At 51.0% G+C, this 15,352-nt stretch overlaps 1 protein-coding gene across 1 annotated transcript in view; it reads left to right on the top strand.

The window, feature by feature from the left end:
• Window positions 1-7,503, top strand: part of LOC140719910 (uncharacterized) — a 30,179-nt gene extending 22,676 nt beyond the window's left edge. The window contains exons 8-10 of the mRNA XM_073034837.1: window positions 2,307-2,449; window positions 2,895-2,959; window positions 6,992-7,503. Coding sequence (XP_072890938.1) covers window positions 2,307-2,449; window positions 2,895-2,959; window positions 6,992-7,190 — 407 coding nt within the window. The 3' untranslated portion in view covers window positions 7,191-7,503. The remainder of the gene's footprint in view (window positions 1-2,306; window positions 2,450-2,894; window positions 2,960-6,991) is intronic.
• The last annotated feature ends 7,849 nt before the right edge of the window (window positions 7,504-15,352 follow it).

Genomic DNA, 15,352 nt, shown 5'->3' with positions numbered 1-15,352 from the left:
GGATGGGTGAGTAAGTTTGCTGATGACACGAAGATTGGAGGAGTTGTGGATGGAGCTGTAGGTGGTCGAAGCTTACAAGAGGATACAGACAGGCTGCAGAGTTGGGCATAAAAAATGGCAGATGGCGTTCAATCCGGACAAGTGTGAGGTGATGTATTTTGGAAGGACAAGCCAGAAGACTGAGTACAGGATTAATGGTCAGTTACATAAGAGTGTGGATGAACAAAGGGAACTTGGGGTTCAAATCCATACATCCCTCAAGGTCGCTGCGCAGGTTGAATGGGTAATTAAGAAGGCCTATGGGATGCTAGACTTCATTAACAGGGGGAGTGAGTTCAAGATTAAAGAGGTCAAGTTATAGCTCCACAAATCTCTGGCGAGACCGCACTCAGAGTATTGTGTTCAATTCTGGTCACCTCATTATAGGAAGGATGTGGAAGGTATGGACAGGGTGCAGAGGAGATTTACCAGGATGTTGCCTGAATGGAGAACAAGTCATATGAAGTAAGGTTAGCAGAGCTGGGACTTTTCACTTTGGAGCGTCGAAGAATGAGAGGGGACTTGTTAGAGGTCTTCAAGAATATGAGAGGCATCGATAGGGTGGTTAGTCAGTACCTGTTTCCCAGGGCACCAATAGAAAAAACACCAGAGGTCATAGGTACAAAATAAGGGAGGGAAGTTTAGGGGAGACATCAGGGGTAAGTTTTTTACACTGAGGTTTGTGATTGCCTGCAATGACTTGCCAGGGATGTGGTGGAGGCTAAAACATTAGGGGTATTTAAGAGCCTCTTAGACAGGCACATGGATGAAAGAAAATTGGAGGGTTATGGGGTAGTGTTGGTTTAGTACATTTTTAAGGATTATATGGGTCAGCACAACATGGAGGGCTGAAGGGTCTGTACTGTGCTGTAGTGTTCTATAGTTTTATGGTTCTATGGAGTAACACGGAGAAACTGACCCCGGAGGAGTGTGACTGGACGGCGTGCAGGAAACTTCACTAAATTTCTGAACGGTGGAATGTGTGATGAGGCCAGGGCGAAAGAAATTCACTCTGTGCCTGATCCAGGCAGTGCGTGACGAAACTTTGTAGAGGGAGAAAACTATGTGTCTCACTCCGGTAGTGCGTGATCGGACGGTGTGCAGGGAAAATAAATCGGTGTCTCACCCCGTGTGTGTTTGATGGGATTCCGTGTTCGACCCAGTTGCGTCTGATGAAAAGCTACTGTGGGATGTGGGGTGGGTGAAAGCCTTTGTGCGGACCGGCGGGGGGCGTTATGTACTTTACCTGATACCGGGAACGGTGACGCGTGCCTGGATGGTGTTCCGCTCTGTGTCAGATATCTCTGTGATAGGACGGTGCGGAGGGAACGTCTCTCGTTTAATGACCCCTGTGATGTCACCGGGTGGAAGGAGCATCATACTATGGTTGACCACGGGAGTGTGCGGCGGGATGAAGCAGAGAGTGATTCATTTCCTATCTGTCTACGGGAGGTTGTATTGGGGTAGTATGGAGGAAGATTCACTCTGTGTTTGTCCGCAGGACCGTGTGATGGGAGAGTGTGCAGGGATCTTCACTCCATGTCTGACCCAAGGAGTATGTAATAGTGTGGATTAGGGTTAGGGTTGTGTGTAATAGGTCAGTGTGGAAGGAGCATCATTTTTTTGTCTGACACCGGGAGAGGATGATGGGACCGTGAGACAAGAGCTTCATTCTTCGTCTGTCCCCGAGAGTGTGAGACGGGACATTGTGTGCGGAACCCAAACTTGTGTCTGACCGGTCAGGATGTGTGTGATTAAATGACCTGCAGGGACTGATGGGACGGTGCCGAGGTAGTTTCATTGCATGTCTGTCCACGTGAGTGTGTGATGGGACGGTGTGGCGAGAGATTCACTCTGTGTCTGTCCGCAAGAGCGCGTGGTTTGAAAGTGGACAGCGTGCAGTCTGAACACATGTGTGTGTAATGCGACTGTGGAGAGAGAGAGAGAGAGAGAGAGAGAGAGAGAGAGAGAGAGAGAGAGAGAGAGAGAGAGAGAGAGAGAGAGAGAGAGAGAGAGAGAGAGAGAGAGAGAGAGCTTCACTCTGTGTCTGACCCCCCGAGTGTGTGATGGTGTGATGGGACGGTGTGGAGGAAGGTTCACTCGATGTCTGACCGGAGGAGTGCGTGATGGGACGGTGAGAAAGCAGCGACACCTGCTGTCTGAATCCGGAATGGGACGTTATGGAGGGAGTTTGACTTTTTCTGATCCCAGTCGGTACAAAGGGAGTTATGGACGGAGAATCACTGTCTTTTGTTCCTGATTTGTAGAGCTGACGTGTCCTCAGAAATGGATCGAAAACGAAGATCGCTGTTATCTAATATCCTCCTTGAAGAAACCTTATGATGCAGCGAGGGTATATTGTTCAAACTTTGATGCAAGGCTCCTCGAAATAAATTCAAAAGAGGAAGAGGTATGTGATTCCCGGGGTCTATCATAGATGGATTCATTCCACACCGTCCCATCACACACTCACGGGGTCAGACACAGAGTGAATCTTCCTCCACACCGTCCCATCACAATCTCCCGGGGTCAGACACAGGGTGAATCTCCCTCCGTCCCCTGACACACTCCCGGGGTCAGACTCAGGGTGAATCTCCCTCCACACCGTCCCATCATACACTCCCGGGGTCAGACACAGGGTGAATCTCCCTCCACACCGTCCCATCACACCCTCCCGGGGTCAGACACAGAGTGAATCTCCCTTCACATCGTCCCATCACACACTCATGGGGTAAGAAACAGAGTGAATCTCCCACCGCACCGTCCCATCACACACTCCCGGGGTCAGACATAAAGTGACGCTCCTTAAATTGTGCTTGAATTCAGTCGTTAAGGACAGCAATTTAATTTCACAGAATTTTGTTGAGAAAGCTGTCCGCGAAAAACACAGTTCATACTGGATTGGAAAATGCAAGGACGGGTGAGATTTGGGTCATGCCAGTTTGTGAGCAGAGAGTTGGTCGTGGGATTAGTTTGGGGATTGATACAGGCTGCGAGAATGAAGTGGGCAGTGGATTTAGTTTGAGTACTGACACAGAGTGCGGGAACATTGTGTGCAGTGGGATCAGTTTGGGGATTGATACCGGCTGCGAGAATGAAGTGGGCAGTGAATTTAGTTTGAGTACTGACACAGACTGCGGGAACATTGTGTGCAGTGGGATCAGTTTCGGGATTGATACAGGTGCGAGAATGAAGTGGGCAGTGGATTTACTTTGAGTACTGACACAGATTGCGGGAACATTGTGTGCAGTGGGATCAGTTTGGGGATTGATACAGGCTGCGAGAATGAAGTGGGCAGTGGATTTAGTTTGAGTACTGACACAGACTGCGGGAACATTGTGTGCAGCGGGATCAGTTTGGGGATTGATACAGGCTGCGAGAATGAAGTGGGAAGTGGATTTAGTTTGAGTACTGACACAGACTGCGGGAACATTGTGTGCAGTGGGATCAGTTTGGGGATTGATACAGGCTGCGAGAATGAAGTGGGCAGTGGATTTAGTTTGAGTACTGACAGACTGCGGGAACATTGTGTGCAGTGGGATCAGTTTGGGGATTGATACAAGCTGCGAGAATGAAGTGGGCAGTGGATTTAGTTTGAGTACTGACACAGACTGCGGGAACATTGTGTGCAGCGGGATCAGTTTGGGGATTGATACAGGCTGCGAGAATGCAGTGGGCAGTGGATTTAGTTTGAGTACTGACACAGACTGCGGGAACATTGTGTGCAGTGGGATCAGTTTGGGGATTGATACAGGCTGCGAGAATGAAGTGGACAGTGGATTTAGTTTGAGTACTGACAGACTGCGGGAACATTGTGTGCAGTGGGATCAGTTTGGGGATTGATACAGGCTGCGAGAAAGAAGTGGGCAGTGGATTTAGTTTGAGTACTGACACAGATTGCGGGAACATTGTGTGCAGCGGGATCAGTTTGGGGATTGATACAGGCTGCGAGAATGAAGTGGGCAGTGGATTTAGTTTGAGTACTGACACAGACTGAGGGAACATTGTGTGCAGTGGGATCAGTTTGGGTATTGATACAGGCTGCGAGAATGAAGTGGGCAGTGGATTTAGATCGAGTACTGACACAGACTGCGGGAACATTGTGTGCAGTGGGATCAGTTTGGGGATTGATACAGGCTGCGAGAATGAAGTGGACAGTGGATTTAGTTTGAGTACTGACACAGACTGCGGGAACATAGTGTGCAGTGGGATCAGTTTGGGGATTGATACAAGCTGCGAGAATGAAGTGGGCAGTGGATTTAGTTTGAGTACTGACACAGACTGCGGGAAAATTGTGTGCAGTGGGATCAGTTTGGGGATTGATACAGGCTGCGAGAATGAAGTGGGCAGTGGATTTAGTTTGAGTACTGACACAGACTGCGGGAAAATTGTGTGCAGTGTGATCAGTTTGGGGATTGATACAGGCTGCGAGAATGAAGTGGGCAGTGGATTTAGTTTGAGTACTGACACAGACTGCGGGAACATTGTGTGCAGCGGGATCAGTTTGGGGATTGATACAGGCTGCGAGAATGCAGTGGGCAGTGGATTTAGTTTGAGTACTGACACAGACTGCGGGAACATTGTGTGCAGTGGGATCAGTTTGGGGATTGATACAGGCTGCGAGAATGAAGTGGACAGTGGATTTAGTTTGAGTACTGACAGACTGCGGGAACATTGTGTGCAGTGGGATCAGTTTGGGGATTGATACAGGCTGCGAGAAAGAAGTGGGCAGTGGATTTAGTTTGAGTACTGACACAGATTGCGGGAACATTGTGTGCAGCGGGATCAGTTTGGGGATTGATACAGGCTGCGAGAATGAAGTGGGCAGTGGATTTAGTTTGAGTACTGACACAGACTGAGGGAACATTGTGTGCAGTGGGATCAGTTTGGGTATTGATACAGGCTGCGAGAATGAAGTGGGCAGTGGATTTAGATCGAGTACTGACACAGACTGCGGGAACATTGTGTGCAGTGGGATCAGTTTGGGTATTGATACAGGCTGCGAGAATGAAGTGGGCAGTGGATTTAGATCGAGTACTGACACAGACTGAGGGAACATTGTGTGCAGTGGGATCAGTTTGGGGATTGATACAGGCTGCGAGAATGAAGTGGACAGTGGATTTAGTTTGAGTACTGACACAGACTGCGGGAACATAGTGTGCAGTGGGATCAGTTTGGGGATTGATACAGGCTGCGAGAATGAAGTGGGCAGTGGATTTAGTTTGAGTACTGACATAGACTGCGGGAAAATTGTGTGCAGTGGGATCAGTTTGGGGATTGATACAGGCTGCGAGAATGAAGTGGGCAGTGGATTTAGTTTGAGTACTGACACAGACTGCGGGAAAATTGTGTGCAGTGTGATCAGTTTGGGGATTGATACAGGCTGCGAGAATGAAGTGGGCAGTGGATTTAGTTTGAGTACTGACACAGACTGCGGGAACATTGTGTGCAGTGGGATCAGTTTGGAGATACACACGGGTTGCGAGATGGAGCGGGCAGGGGAACTAGTTTGCGGACTGACAGGTCCGGTGTGGAGAGTGTGGGATTTGGTAGCATGTAGTGGACAGAGAAAGATCTGCGGCGAGAGGTTGGATTATTTCAGTGACTGACTCAGGTCTGTGTGGAGGAAATGTTTCAGTGGGAGTATTTTGGTGAAGGACTCTATGGGGAGGAAGTGCGGCAACGGGATTAATTTGGGGGACTGACATGGAATGTGGGAAGAGAGTGGGAAGTGGGAGTGTTTTGGTGATTGCACAAGGCTGTTGGGAGATGTTTGGACAGTGGTATTATTTTGGGGACTGGGAAGGAGCTGTAGGGTGAGAGTGGAACTGCGGGCCTCTTTTGGGAAGTGACACAGCTTCTGGGAGAGAGTGAGGCAGTGGGAGTATTTTGGGGACTGACACAGGTTCTGGGAGAGAGTGAGGCAGTGGGAGTATTTTGGGGACTGACAGGTTCTGGGAGAGAGTGAGGCAGTGGGAGTATTTTGGGGACTGACAGGTTCTTGGAGAGAGTGAGGCAGTGGGAGTATGTTGGGGACTGACACAGGTTCTGGGAGAGAGTGAGGCAGTGGGAGTATTTTGGGGACTGACACAGGTTCTGGGAGAGAGTGGGGCGGTGGGAGTATTTTGGGGACTGACAGGTTCTGGGAGAGAGTGAGGCAGTGGGAGTATTTTGGGGACTGACACAGGTTCTGGGAGAGAGTGAGGCAGTGGGAGTATTTTGGGGACTGACACAGCTTCTGGGAGAGAGTGAGGCAGTGGGAGTATTTTGGGGACTGACACAGGTTCTGGGAGAGAGTGAGGCGGTGGGAGTATTTTGGGGACTGACACAGGTTCTGGGAGAGAGTGAGGCAGTGGGAGTATTTTGGGGACTGTCAGGTTCTGGGAGAGAGTGGGGACTGAGACAGATTTCTGGAAATTGAATTTGTCATTGGGATCAGTTTGGGCATTGAGTGGGAAGTAGAAATGTTCAGGTTTCGAACAATAAGGCTGGGCGGTGGGATTATTTCCGGGGCTGGTACGGGGCTGTGGGTTGAGAGTGCAAGTTTCCGGGACTGTACAGAAACAGTGAGAGAGTGGGGTGCTTTGGACTGACACTGATCTCTGGGGTGAGAGTGCAAGTTTCCGGGTCTGTACGGAAAGAGTGAGAGAGTGGGGTGCTTTGGACTGACACTGATCTGTGGGGTGAGTGTGGGGTGCTTTGGACTGACACTGATCTGTGGGGTGAGAGTGGGGTGCTTTGGACTGACACTGATCTGTGGGGTGAGAGTGGGAAGTCAAGGTATTTTGACCTATGAGGCAGACCTGCGGTGTGACTGTAAAGTAATGGGAGTATTTTGGAGACTGGCATGGGGCCATGGGGAGACAGTATGTCAGTGATTTTGGGAACTGACTCAGGACTGTCTGCTGGAATTGCGTTGTCTCATACGAACTTGTTTACCCATCCTTGACAGGAAAGTGTCCTCTAACATCGTGTACAAAATGAGCGATGGAAAGTCCGAATGCAGTGAATGTAAATCCGGTTTGCTTCGCAGTTGCAAAAATGATCAGCTCCGTTTCATCTGTGAGAAGTCTGCATCTTTGTGCCCAGGTATTTCTGAAAAGCTCAAGGATCTCTGTCAACAGTCAGTCGGGCCGTCTAGAATCAAATGAAAACCCCGTCTTTCCTCTCTCTCTCTCTCTCTCTCTCTCTCTCTCTCTCCGACTCTCTGCCCCCGACCCTACCCCTACTCGCCATTTCGCCTTCACTTTACCATCGTCCCTCGAAACTCCCTCCCTCTCAATCTCCTCCCCTCCCACCTCCCCCTATTTCATCCCCGTTTTCCTACACTTCGCTTTCTTGCCTCCCTCTCCCCCAGTTCACGGCCTGTTTCATTTTCTGTGACGTCTGCCACTTGAGATTTGTTCTTGTGAAGGATCGGTCGGGCGTAAAGATGTAAAATTGATGTAGAATACAAAAAGTAATAAATAGCGCAAAAAATGTGGAGGTGGTGCTCATGCATTCAGAGATAGGATGGAGGAGGGGAAGAAGGTCTTCCTGAATCGTTGAGATTTCAGGCTGCTGTGCCTCTTCCCCGATGGTGGTATTGAGCAGGGAGCTTGTCCCGGGGTGAGGGGCTTCGCTGATGGATGCCCCTTCTCGAGGCATCGCATCTTGAAGATGTCCTCTCTGATGGGGAAGGTGGTGCCTTTGACGCTGGTTGAGTCTACATCCCTCTGCAGCCTCCGGTGACCCTGTCCCTTGCGGCCTCCACACCAGCCGGCGATGCTCCACGTCAGAATGCTCCCAACGTCCATCTGCAGACATTTCCTTATCTACAGTGAAAGGCCAAATCTTCTCAGAGTCCTGAGGTTGTCACACTTTCTGTAATGGGAGAGCTATGGGTGGCGGTGAACAGGTGTAGAGTATGGTCCAGAATACACTTAGACTCAGACTCAAAATGAACAAGACGACAGTAACGAAAAACAAAGATTAGATCACAATCTGTAGCAATAGAAGTACTAATACAGCACGAGCCCTTTAATTCTGCCGGGTAATAATTGGCAGTCAGAACCTTAAAGGGACAGTGACAGCTAACCACACTCCGGTGAACGGAGGTTCCGAATCTTGGATGCCTGCCGATGAAGACACTTTCTTCGTGTTTACATGCCCAGTGTAGATCCTCTGAGATGCTGACACTCAACAACACAGGAACTTCAAATACGATCATAGGACAGAGAGGCAGAATTAAGCTCTTTGGCCCATCGGGTCTGCTCCGCCATTTCATGATGGCCGATCCATTTCCCTCTCAGCCCCAGTCTCTCGCCGTCTCTCTGTATCCCTACCTGACCTGACTAATCAAGATTCCCTCAGCCTCTCCCTTAAATATCAGGCCGTAACCTTCGCAGTCTGCTGTGGCAACAGATTCCATAGGTTCATCCCAGAAAGGCGAACGAAATTCTCCTCATCGGCATTTTAAAATGACGGCCCGCTATTACATGTGGGCCCACTGGCCTTAGACTCTCCCACCAGAGGGAAACTTCTCTCCACATCTATTTTATCGAGGCCTTTAAGCATTTGATCGGTTTCAACAACACCAAGCACCAAACTCCCACGTCCCACCTCCCACCATTCTTCAGAGCTCCAGACATAAAATGCCCCTGATTTGATAAACTTTTCAATCCGGAGCAATTTCCGTGAACTTCCTTTCAACCCTTTCCAATACAAAGGCATCTGGCCGGATTAGGTAAAGGACCCGGAAAGGCTTGCAATCTTCCTTGAGACCTCACTAGTGCTTTATAAAGCCTCAACTTTACATCCCTGCTTTTCTATTCTAATCCTCTCGACGTGAATGCTACATTGCATTTGGCTTCCTCACCACCGACTCCGCCTGCAAATTCATCTTCAGGGAATCCAGCACAAGGTCTCCCAAGTCTCTTTGTATCTCAAGTGTTTGAATTCTCTCCCCATTTATAAAGCAGTCTGTGTCTTTATTTCCTCCACCAAAGTGCATGACCATACACATCCCGACACTGTGATCCATCCGCCGCTTCTTTCCCCATTCTCTCAATCTCTCTGGAACATTCTGTAGCCTCTCTGCTTCCTCAGCACTATCTGTAGATCGGGGATTTCACTGCCGATCTGCACTGACTGAGGTTTCCCGATGAGGAGGACAACTGCACGGTGTTGTATTGTCCAGGTGGTCCAGTGACCAGTGGGGAGCGAACAGGGTCGTATCGGATGTAGACCTATTGTGCTCATCGTCAGGGTGCAGCGCGTCCACGTCCTTGCTGGAGAAGAGGTTAACTCTGGGTATGACCCGACTCTCAAAGCGCTTAATCACAGCAGTTGTGAGAGTAACTGGGCGAGTGTCGTTGAGGAAGCTCACCCCACTCTTCTCGGGCATGGAGTCAATGTCGGCATTTTCAATTAGGGGGAAATTCCGTCTGCAGCAGTGAGAGATTGAAGATGTCCTCGGCAACTCCAGTCCACTCTACAGTCCTCCCCGTCTCCGCCACCTTCTCCCTCATCTACACCCTCCCCGTCTCCGTCACCTTATCCCTCATCTACACCTCTCCCCGTCCCCGTCACCTTATCCCTCACCTACACCCCTCCCCGTCCCCGTCACCTTATCCCTCACCTACACCCCTCCCCGTCCCCGTCACCTTATCCCTCACCTACACCCTTCCCCGTCTCCGTCACCTTATCCCTCATCTACACCTCTCCCCATCTCCGTCACCTTATCCCTCACCTACACCCCTCCCCGTCCCCGTCACCTTATCCCTCACCTACACCCCTCCCCGTCCCCGTCACCTTATCCCTCACCTACAACCCTCCCCGTCTCCATCACCTTATCCCTCACCTACACCCCTCCCCGTCCCCGTCACCTTATCCCTCACCTACACCCCTCCCCGTCTCCGTCACCTTATCCCTCACCTACACCCCTCCCCATCTCCGTCACCTTATCCCTCACCTACACCCCTCCCCGTCCCCGTCTCCTTATCCCTCATCTACACCCCTCCCCGTCCCCGTCACCGTATCCCTCACCTACACCCCTCCCTGTCTCCGTCACCTTATCCCTCACCTACACCCCTCCCCGTCTCCGTCACCTTATCCCTCACCTACACCCCTCCCCGTCCCCGTCACCTTATCCCTCACCTACACCCCTCCCCGTCTCCGTCACCTTATCCCTCACCTACACCCCTCCCCGTCCCCGTCACGTTATCCCTCACCTACACCCCTCCCCGTCCCGGTCACCTTATCCCTCACCTACACCACTCCCCGTCCCCGTCACCTTATCCCTCACCTACACCCCTCCCCGTCTCCGTCAATTGAATTGAATTGACGTTATTACTTCCATGCTTCATATACATGAGGAGTAAACATTTTTGTGTTATGTCTAAATGTGGAATGTGCAATTTATAGCAATTTGTAATGAACATTATGTACAACTGGACAGTCAATATAACTTAGAAATTCAGTTGTATCAGCGTGAATTAATCAGTCTGACGGCCTGTCGGAAGATGCTCTCACGGATCATGTTGGTCCTGTGTTTTTGTTGCTGTGCTACACGATCTCGGAAGGTAGCAGCTGGAACGGTTGGTTGTTGGGGTGACTCGGGTCCCCAATAATCCTTCACGCCCCTTTTACACACCTGTCTCTGTAAATGTTCTGAATCGTGGGAAGTTCACATCTACGGATGCGCTGGGCTGTCAACACCGCTCTCTGAAGAGTCCTGTGATTGAGTGAAATACGGTTCCCAGACCAGGCAGTAATGTATCCACTCTGGATGCTCCCTATTGTGTCCCTGTGGAAAGGTCTAATGTTTTGGGGGCCCATACAAAACTTCGTCTACTGTCTGAGGTGAAAGAGGCGCTGTTGTGCATTTTTCACCACACAGCTGGGATGTACAGTCCGCGTTAGATCCTCGGTGATGCGAATGCCGAGGAACTTAAAGCTGTTCACCCTCTCAACCGCAAATCCATTGATGTCAATAGAGCTCAGCCTGTCTCCAGTCCTCTTATAGTCCACAAACAGCCCCTTTGTTTTTGCGTCATTGAGGGATCTACACCCCTCCACTTCTCTGCCATGCCCTCCCTCCCCGATGCCCATTTTCCGTTGCCGACCTCATCTCCAACAGTCCCAACGTCTCCATTACTAACCACTCGCATCCAAACGCTTCCCTCTCTGTGATCACAGGGAATTGTGGGGAGAATGGGGGTGAGTTGACGTCCCGCGTTACACATCCTCCTCACCATCTGATATCGATCTCTCGGGCTGAGCCTCTCTGCGTTTCCATGTGGACAGACCGGTCGTGTGGTTCCACATGGTTTCCACTCAGTAACTGCAACCTCACCACATCTTCACTGCCTTCCCTCTCCCACTTTTCCTTCTGCACCTGCGTCCAGTCACACACACATACCATCTCTGAAACAGACACAGAATTCAAGACTATAGGAACGCGGAAGTGCTGGGGATCGGTGAGAGGGGAGAGTGGTCAGAGAGAAAGGGATTCGCAGAGTTTCTGATTCTGATACTGTATTATGGCAGAAAGCGAAGGGAACTTCACTGAGGGTCTGGCCCACGGATTGTGTCACTGAACGGTGCGGACGAAGCGCCACCTGGTGTCTGACCCTGGAAGTGTGTGATGGGACGGTGTGGAGGAGATTCACTCTGTGTCTGACCCCGGGACTGTGTGATGGGACGGTGTGGAGGGAGCTTCACTTTGTGTCTGACCCCGGGAGTGTGTGATGGGACGGTGTGGAGGGAGCTGCACACTGGATGGGACCCTATTAAATGTGTGATATTTCAGGTGCAGGGAACTTAACCCTGTGTCTGACCCCGGGAGTGTGTGATGGGACGGTGGGGAGGGAGATTCACTCTGTGTCTGACCCCGAGAGTGTGTGATGGGACGGTGTGGAGGGAGATTCCCTCTGTGTCTGACTCCTGGAGTGTGTGATGGGACGGTGTGGAGGGAGATTCGCTCTGTGAATGACCCCGGGAGTGTGGGACCGGACGGTGTGGAGGGAGATTCACTCTGTTTCTGACCACACGAGTGTGTGATGTGATGTTATGGAGAGAGATTCACTCTGTGTCTGACACCGTGGGTGTGTGATGCGACGGTGTGGAGGGAGATTCACTCTGTGTCAGATCCCGGGAGTGTGTAATGGGACGGTGTGGAGGGAGATTCACTCTGTGTCAGATCCTGGGAGTGTGTAATGGGACGGTGTGGAGGAGATTCACTCTGTTTCTGACCCCGACAGTGTGTGATTGGACAGTGTGCAGGGAGATTCACTCTGTGTCAGATCCCGGAAGTGTGTAATGGGACGGTGTGGAGGGAGATTCACTCTGTGTCTGACCCCGGGAGTGTGTGATGGGAAGGTGTGGAGGGAGCTGTACACTGGATTAAATGTGTGATATTAATTGTGTGATATTTCAGGTACAGGGACCTTAACCCTGTGTCTGACCGCGGAAGTGTGTGATGGAACTTTGGGGAGGGAGATGCACTCTGTGTCTGACCCCGGGAGTGTGTGAATGGACGGTGTGGAGGGAGATTCACTCTGTCTCTGACCCCGGGAGTGTGTGATGTGACGACGCGGAGGGATATTCACTCTGTGTCTGACCCCGGGAGTGTGTGATGCGACTGTGTGGTGGGAGATTCACTCTGTGTCTGACCCCGGGAGTATGTGATGGGACGGTGTGGAGGGATATTCACTCTGTCTCTGACCCCGGGAGTGTGTGATGTGACGACGCGGAGGGAGATTCACTCTGTGTCTGACCCCGGGAGTGTGTGATGGGACGGTGTGGAGGGAGATTCACTCTGTCTCTGACCCCGGGAGGTGAGTTCGAGCCGTCAGGTGAAAATTCAGTGGGAATGGGAGAGTGAGGGAAGAGAGAAAGGAGGGTTGAAAGAATAGGGGAGAATGGAACAGTGGAGATATTCAGTGACGGTCCAGTGAGGAGTGCAGTGAGATGGAAAGGCAGAGAGATAGAGAGAGTAGAGAGACGGAACGAGCTGGAGAGGGAGAGAACAAGATAGTCAACATGTGACAGCAGGAGTTTGAGAGAGAGGACATAGAGATATAGGGAGAGGTAGAGGGTAGATAAAGATATACAGGGATGGCGAGAAAGAGAAGGGTGTGGTATGGAGGGAGAGGGAGTGGAGGAGGAGGGGTGGTCGTTGAAAACCCTTCTGAGTTTCTCTGAAGCTCCAGCTTCGGATGGCAAGACTCTGTTTTTTCCGTTTGCTTTGCTCCTTCCGGCTGTCTGCTGGGCTGACGTCACTGCTGTTCATTTTTGTTGTTGCTGTCTTGACGAAGGGCCAGTCCGGGTAGCCGCACGCCTTCAAGATGTCTCTCAAATACCTGCGCTCCCTGTCTTTAGCTGTAATATTGGTGGGCTTACACTCGGAGCGGTGATGTCGTGTTCTGATAACCCACAATTATGTTCTAATGGGTGATCAGAGTCAAACCGTAGATGGTGATCTGTCCGTGTTGGTTTCCTGTAAACTTCAATATCCAGATGTCCATTTCCTTTGATAAGGACTCCACAGTCTAAAAAAGGCAGTCCATTGTTCTCGACGCGTCCGGTGTAAATTTGATATTTTCATCCACCGAGCTGATGTGTTCTGTGAAGGCTTTTGCGTCATGGAGTTTGAGGTTAACCCTATAACAATTACAGCATGGAAACAGGCCATCTCGGTCCTTCCAGTCCGTGCCGAACGCTTAATCTCACCTAGTTCCACCGACCTGCACTCAGCCCATAACCCTCCATTCCTTTCCTGTCCATATACCTATTGATTTTTTCATGACAATATCGAACCTTCATCTATCATTTCTACTGGAAGCTCGTTCCACACAGCTACAACAGTCTGAGTAAAGAAATTCCCCCTCGTGTTACCCCTAAACTTTTGCGCCCTAACTCTCAAATCATGTCCTTATGTCCTCTTGTATGAATCTCTGCAACTCTCAATGGAAAAAGCCGATCCATGTCAACTCCATCTATCCCCATAAATTTAAATACCTCTATCAAATCCCCTCTCAACCTTCTACGCTCCAAAGAATAAAAATCCAACGTTCAACCTTTCTCTGTAAATGAGGTGCAGAAAACCAGGTAACAAATCCAAGTCAGCGTAGGAGCTTGACCCAGGTTCCATCCCCATTCCTGAACCAATGACCGGGGAATGTTCCAGTTCACTTGGCTTGCTACTTTCTGATAAAGATAGCGAGGGTCAGATATAGTGTGTGTGTGGGGGGGGGGGGTGGTGATAGAGATGTTACAGTGATATTACGGTGTGGGCAGAATGCAGAGAGTTATAGAGACCGAAAGGGGGAGATAGAGCTGTTACGGTGAGGGTGGAGAACAGAGAGAGAGGGTGAGATGGAGAGAGATAAACACGGCGTAGCGGGTAGGGAGGCGGGAGACAGAGAAACGGAGGAGTGAGTGAGGAAAGAAAGGTAGCGGGGAGGTAGAGCGAGAGGAGGGGGAGAGGGAGATGCAGAGGAGCCGGAAGGTGGGTGGAGAATTAGAGAGAGAGGAGGAGAGGACTCCACTCTGATCCTCACCTTTCCGAGCGCCGAGATGTACTTATCCTGGTTTTGTGAGTCTTCACGGAGAGACAGAGACACACAGTCAGAGACGGCAAGAGAAGGGGGGGTGGAGGAGTTACTCACTCACCTCGGTAGGGTTAGGGTGATTGTCCCGGGGCTGCGGTTTCTCATGGACAGAGGGGATGAGTCGGAGCAGTGGAAGCGTCCGACGAGCAAACCAGGAACCGCCGGGGCGACGTAAATCTCCAAGACCATGGCGGCTCTGTAATAGTGACACAAATCCCTCCGACATTCCCGCCAATTCTACCTACTTGCGCCTGCCCTCACACTCTACTCCCCTCCCTCCCCACTCCCCACGCGCAAATTGTTTCCTCTCCCGCTCATTCGAGAACTCTCTCCCTCCATCGTCATTCTCTCTCCTTCACTCCTCCCTTCCATGAGCCCCTCTTCACCCTTCCCGCTGTCCCTCTCGTCCCCTTCTCCTCTCCGTTCCTCACAGTCCATCTCTTAATCTCTCTTTCCCCCGTTTGCTCGCCCTCTCTTTGCTCCCTCTGTCTCTCAGACCCTCTCCATGTCTCCCTATCCTCACGTTTGCCGTCTCCATCTCTTACTTTCCCAGGTCACGCCTCACACTCCCCCTTCTCTCACCCTCTCTAACCAGACTGCCCCTATTAGCCACTTCTCTCTCTCCGGCAACAATAATCTTTGTCCCTCCCCCCCTATCGCCCCACTCTCACTATTCATTTCCCCGCCACCCTCGACTCACTCGATCACCCTCCCCAACA

This window comes from Hemitrygon akajei, unplaced genomic scaffold (assembly GCF_048418815.1).
Source record: "Hemitrygon akajei unplaced genomic scaffold, sHemAka1.3 Scf000033, whole genome shotgun sequence".
NCBI lineage: Eukaryota > Metazoa > Chordata > Chondrichthyes > Myliobatiformes > Dasyatidae > Hemitrygon > Hemitrygon akajei.
This window is presented reverse-complemented; position numbering and strand designations above follow the sequence as displayed.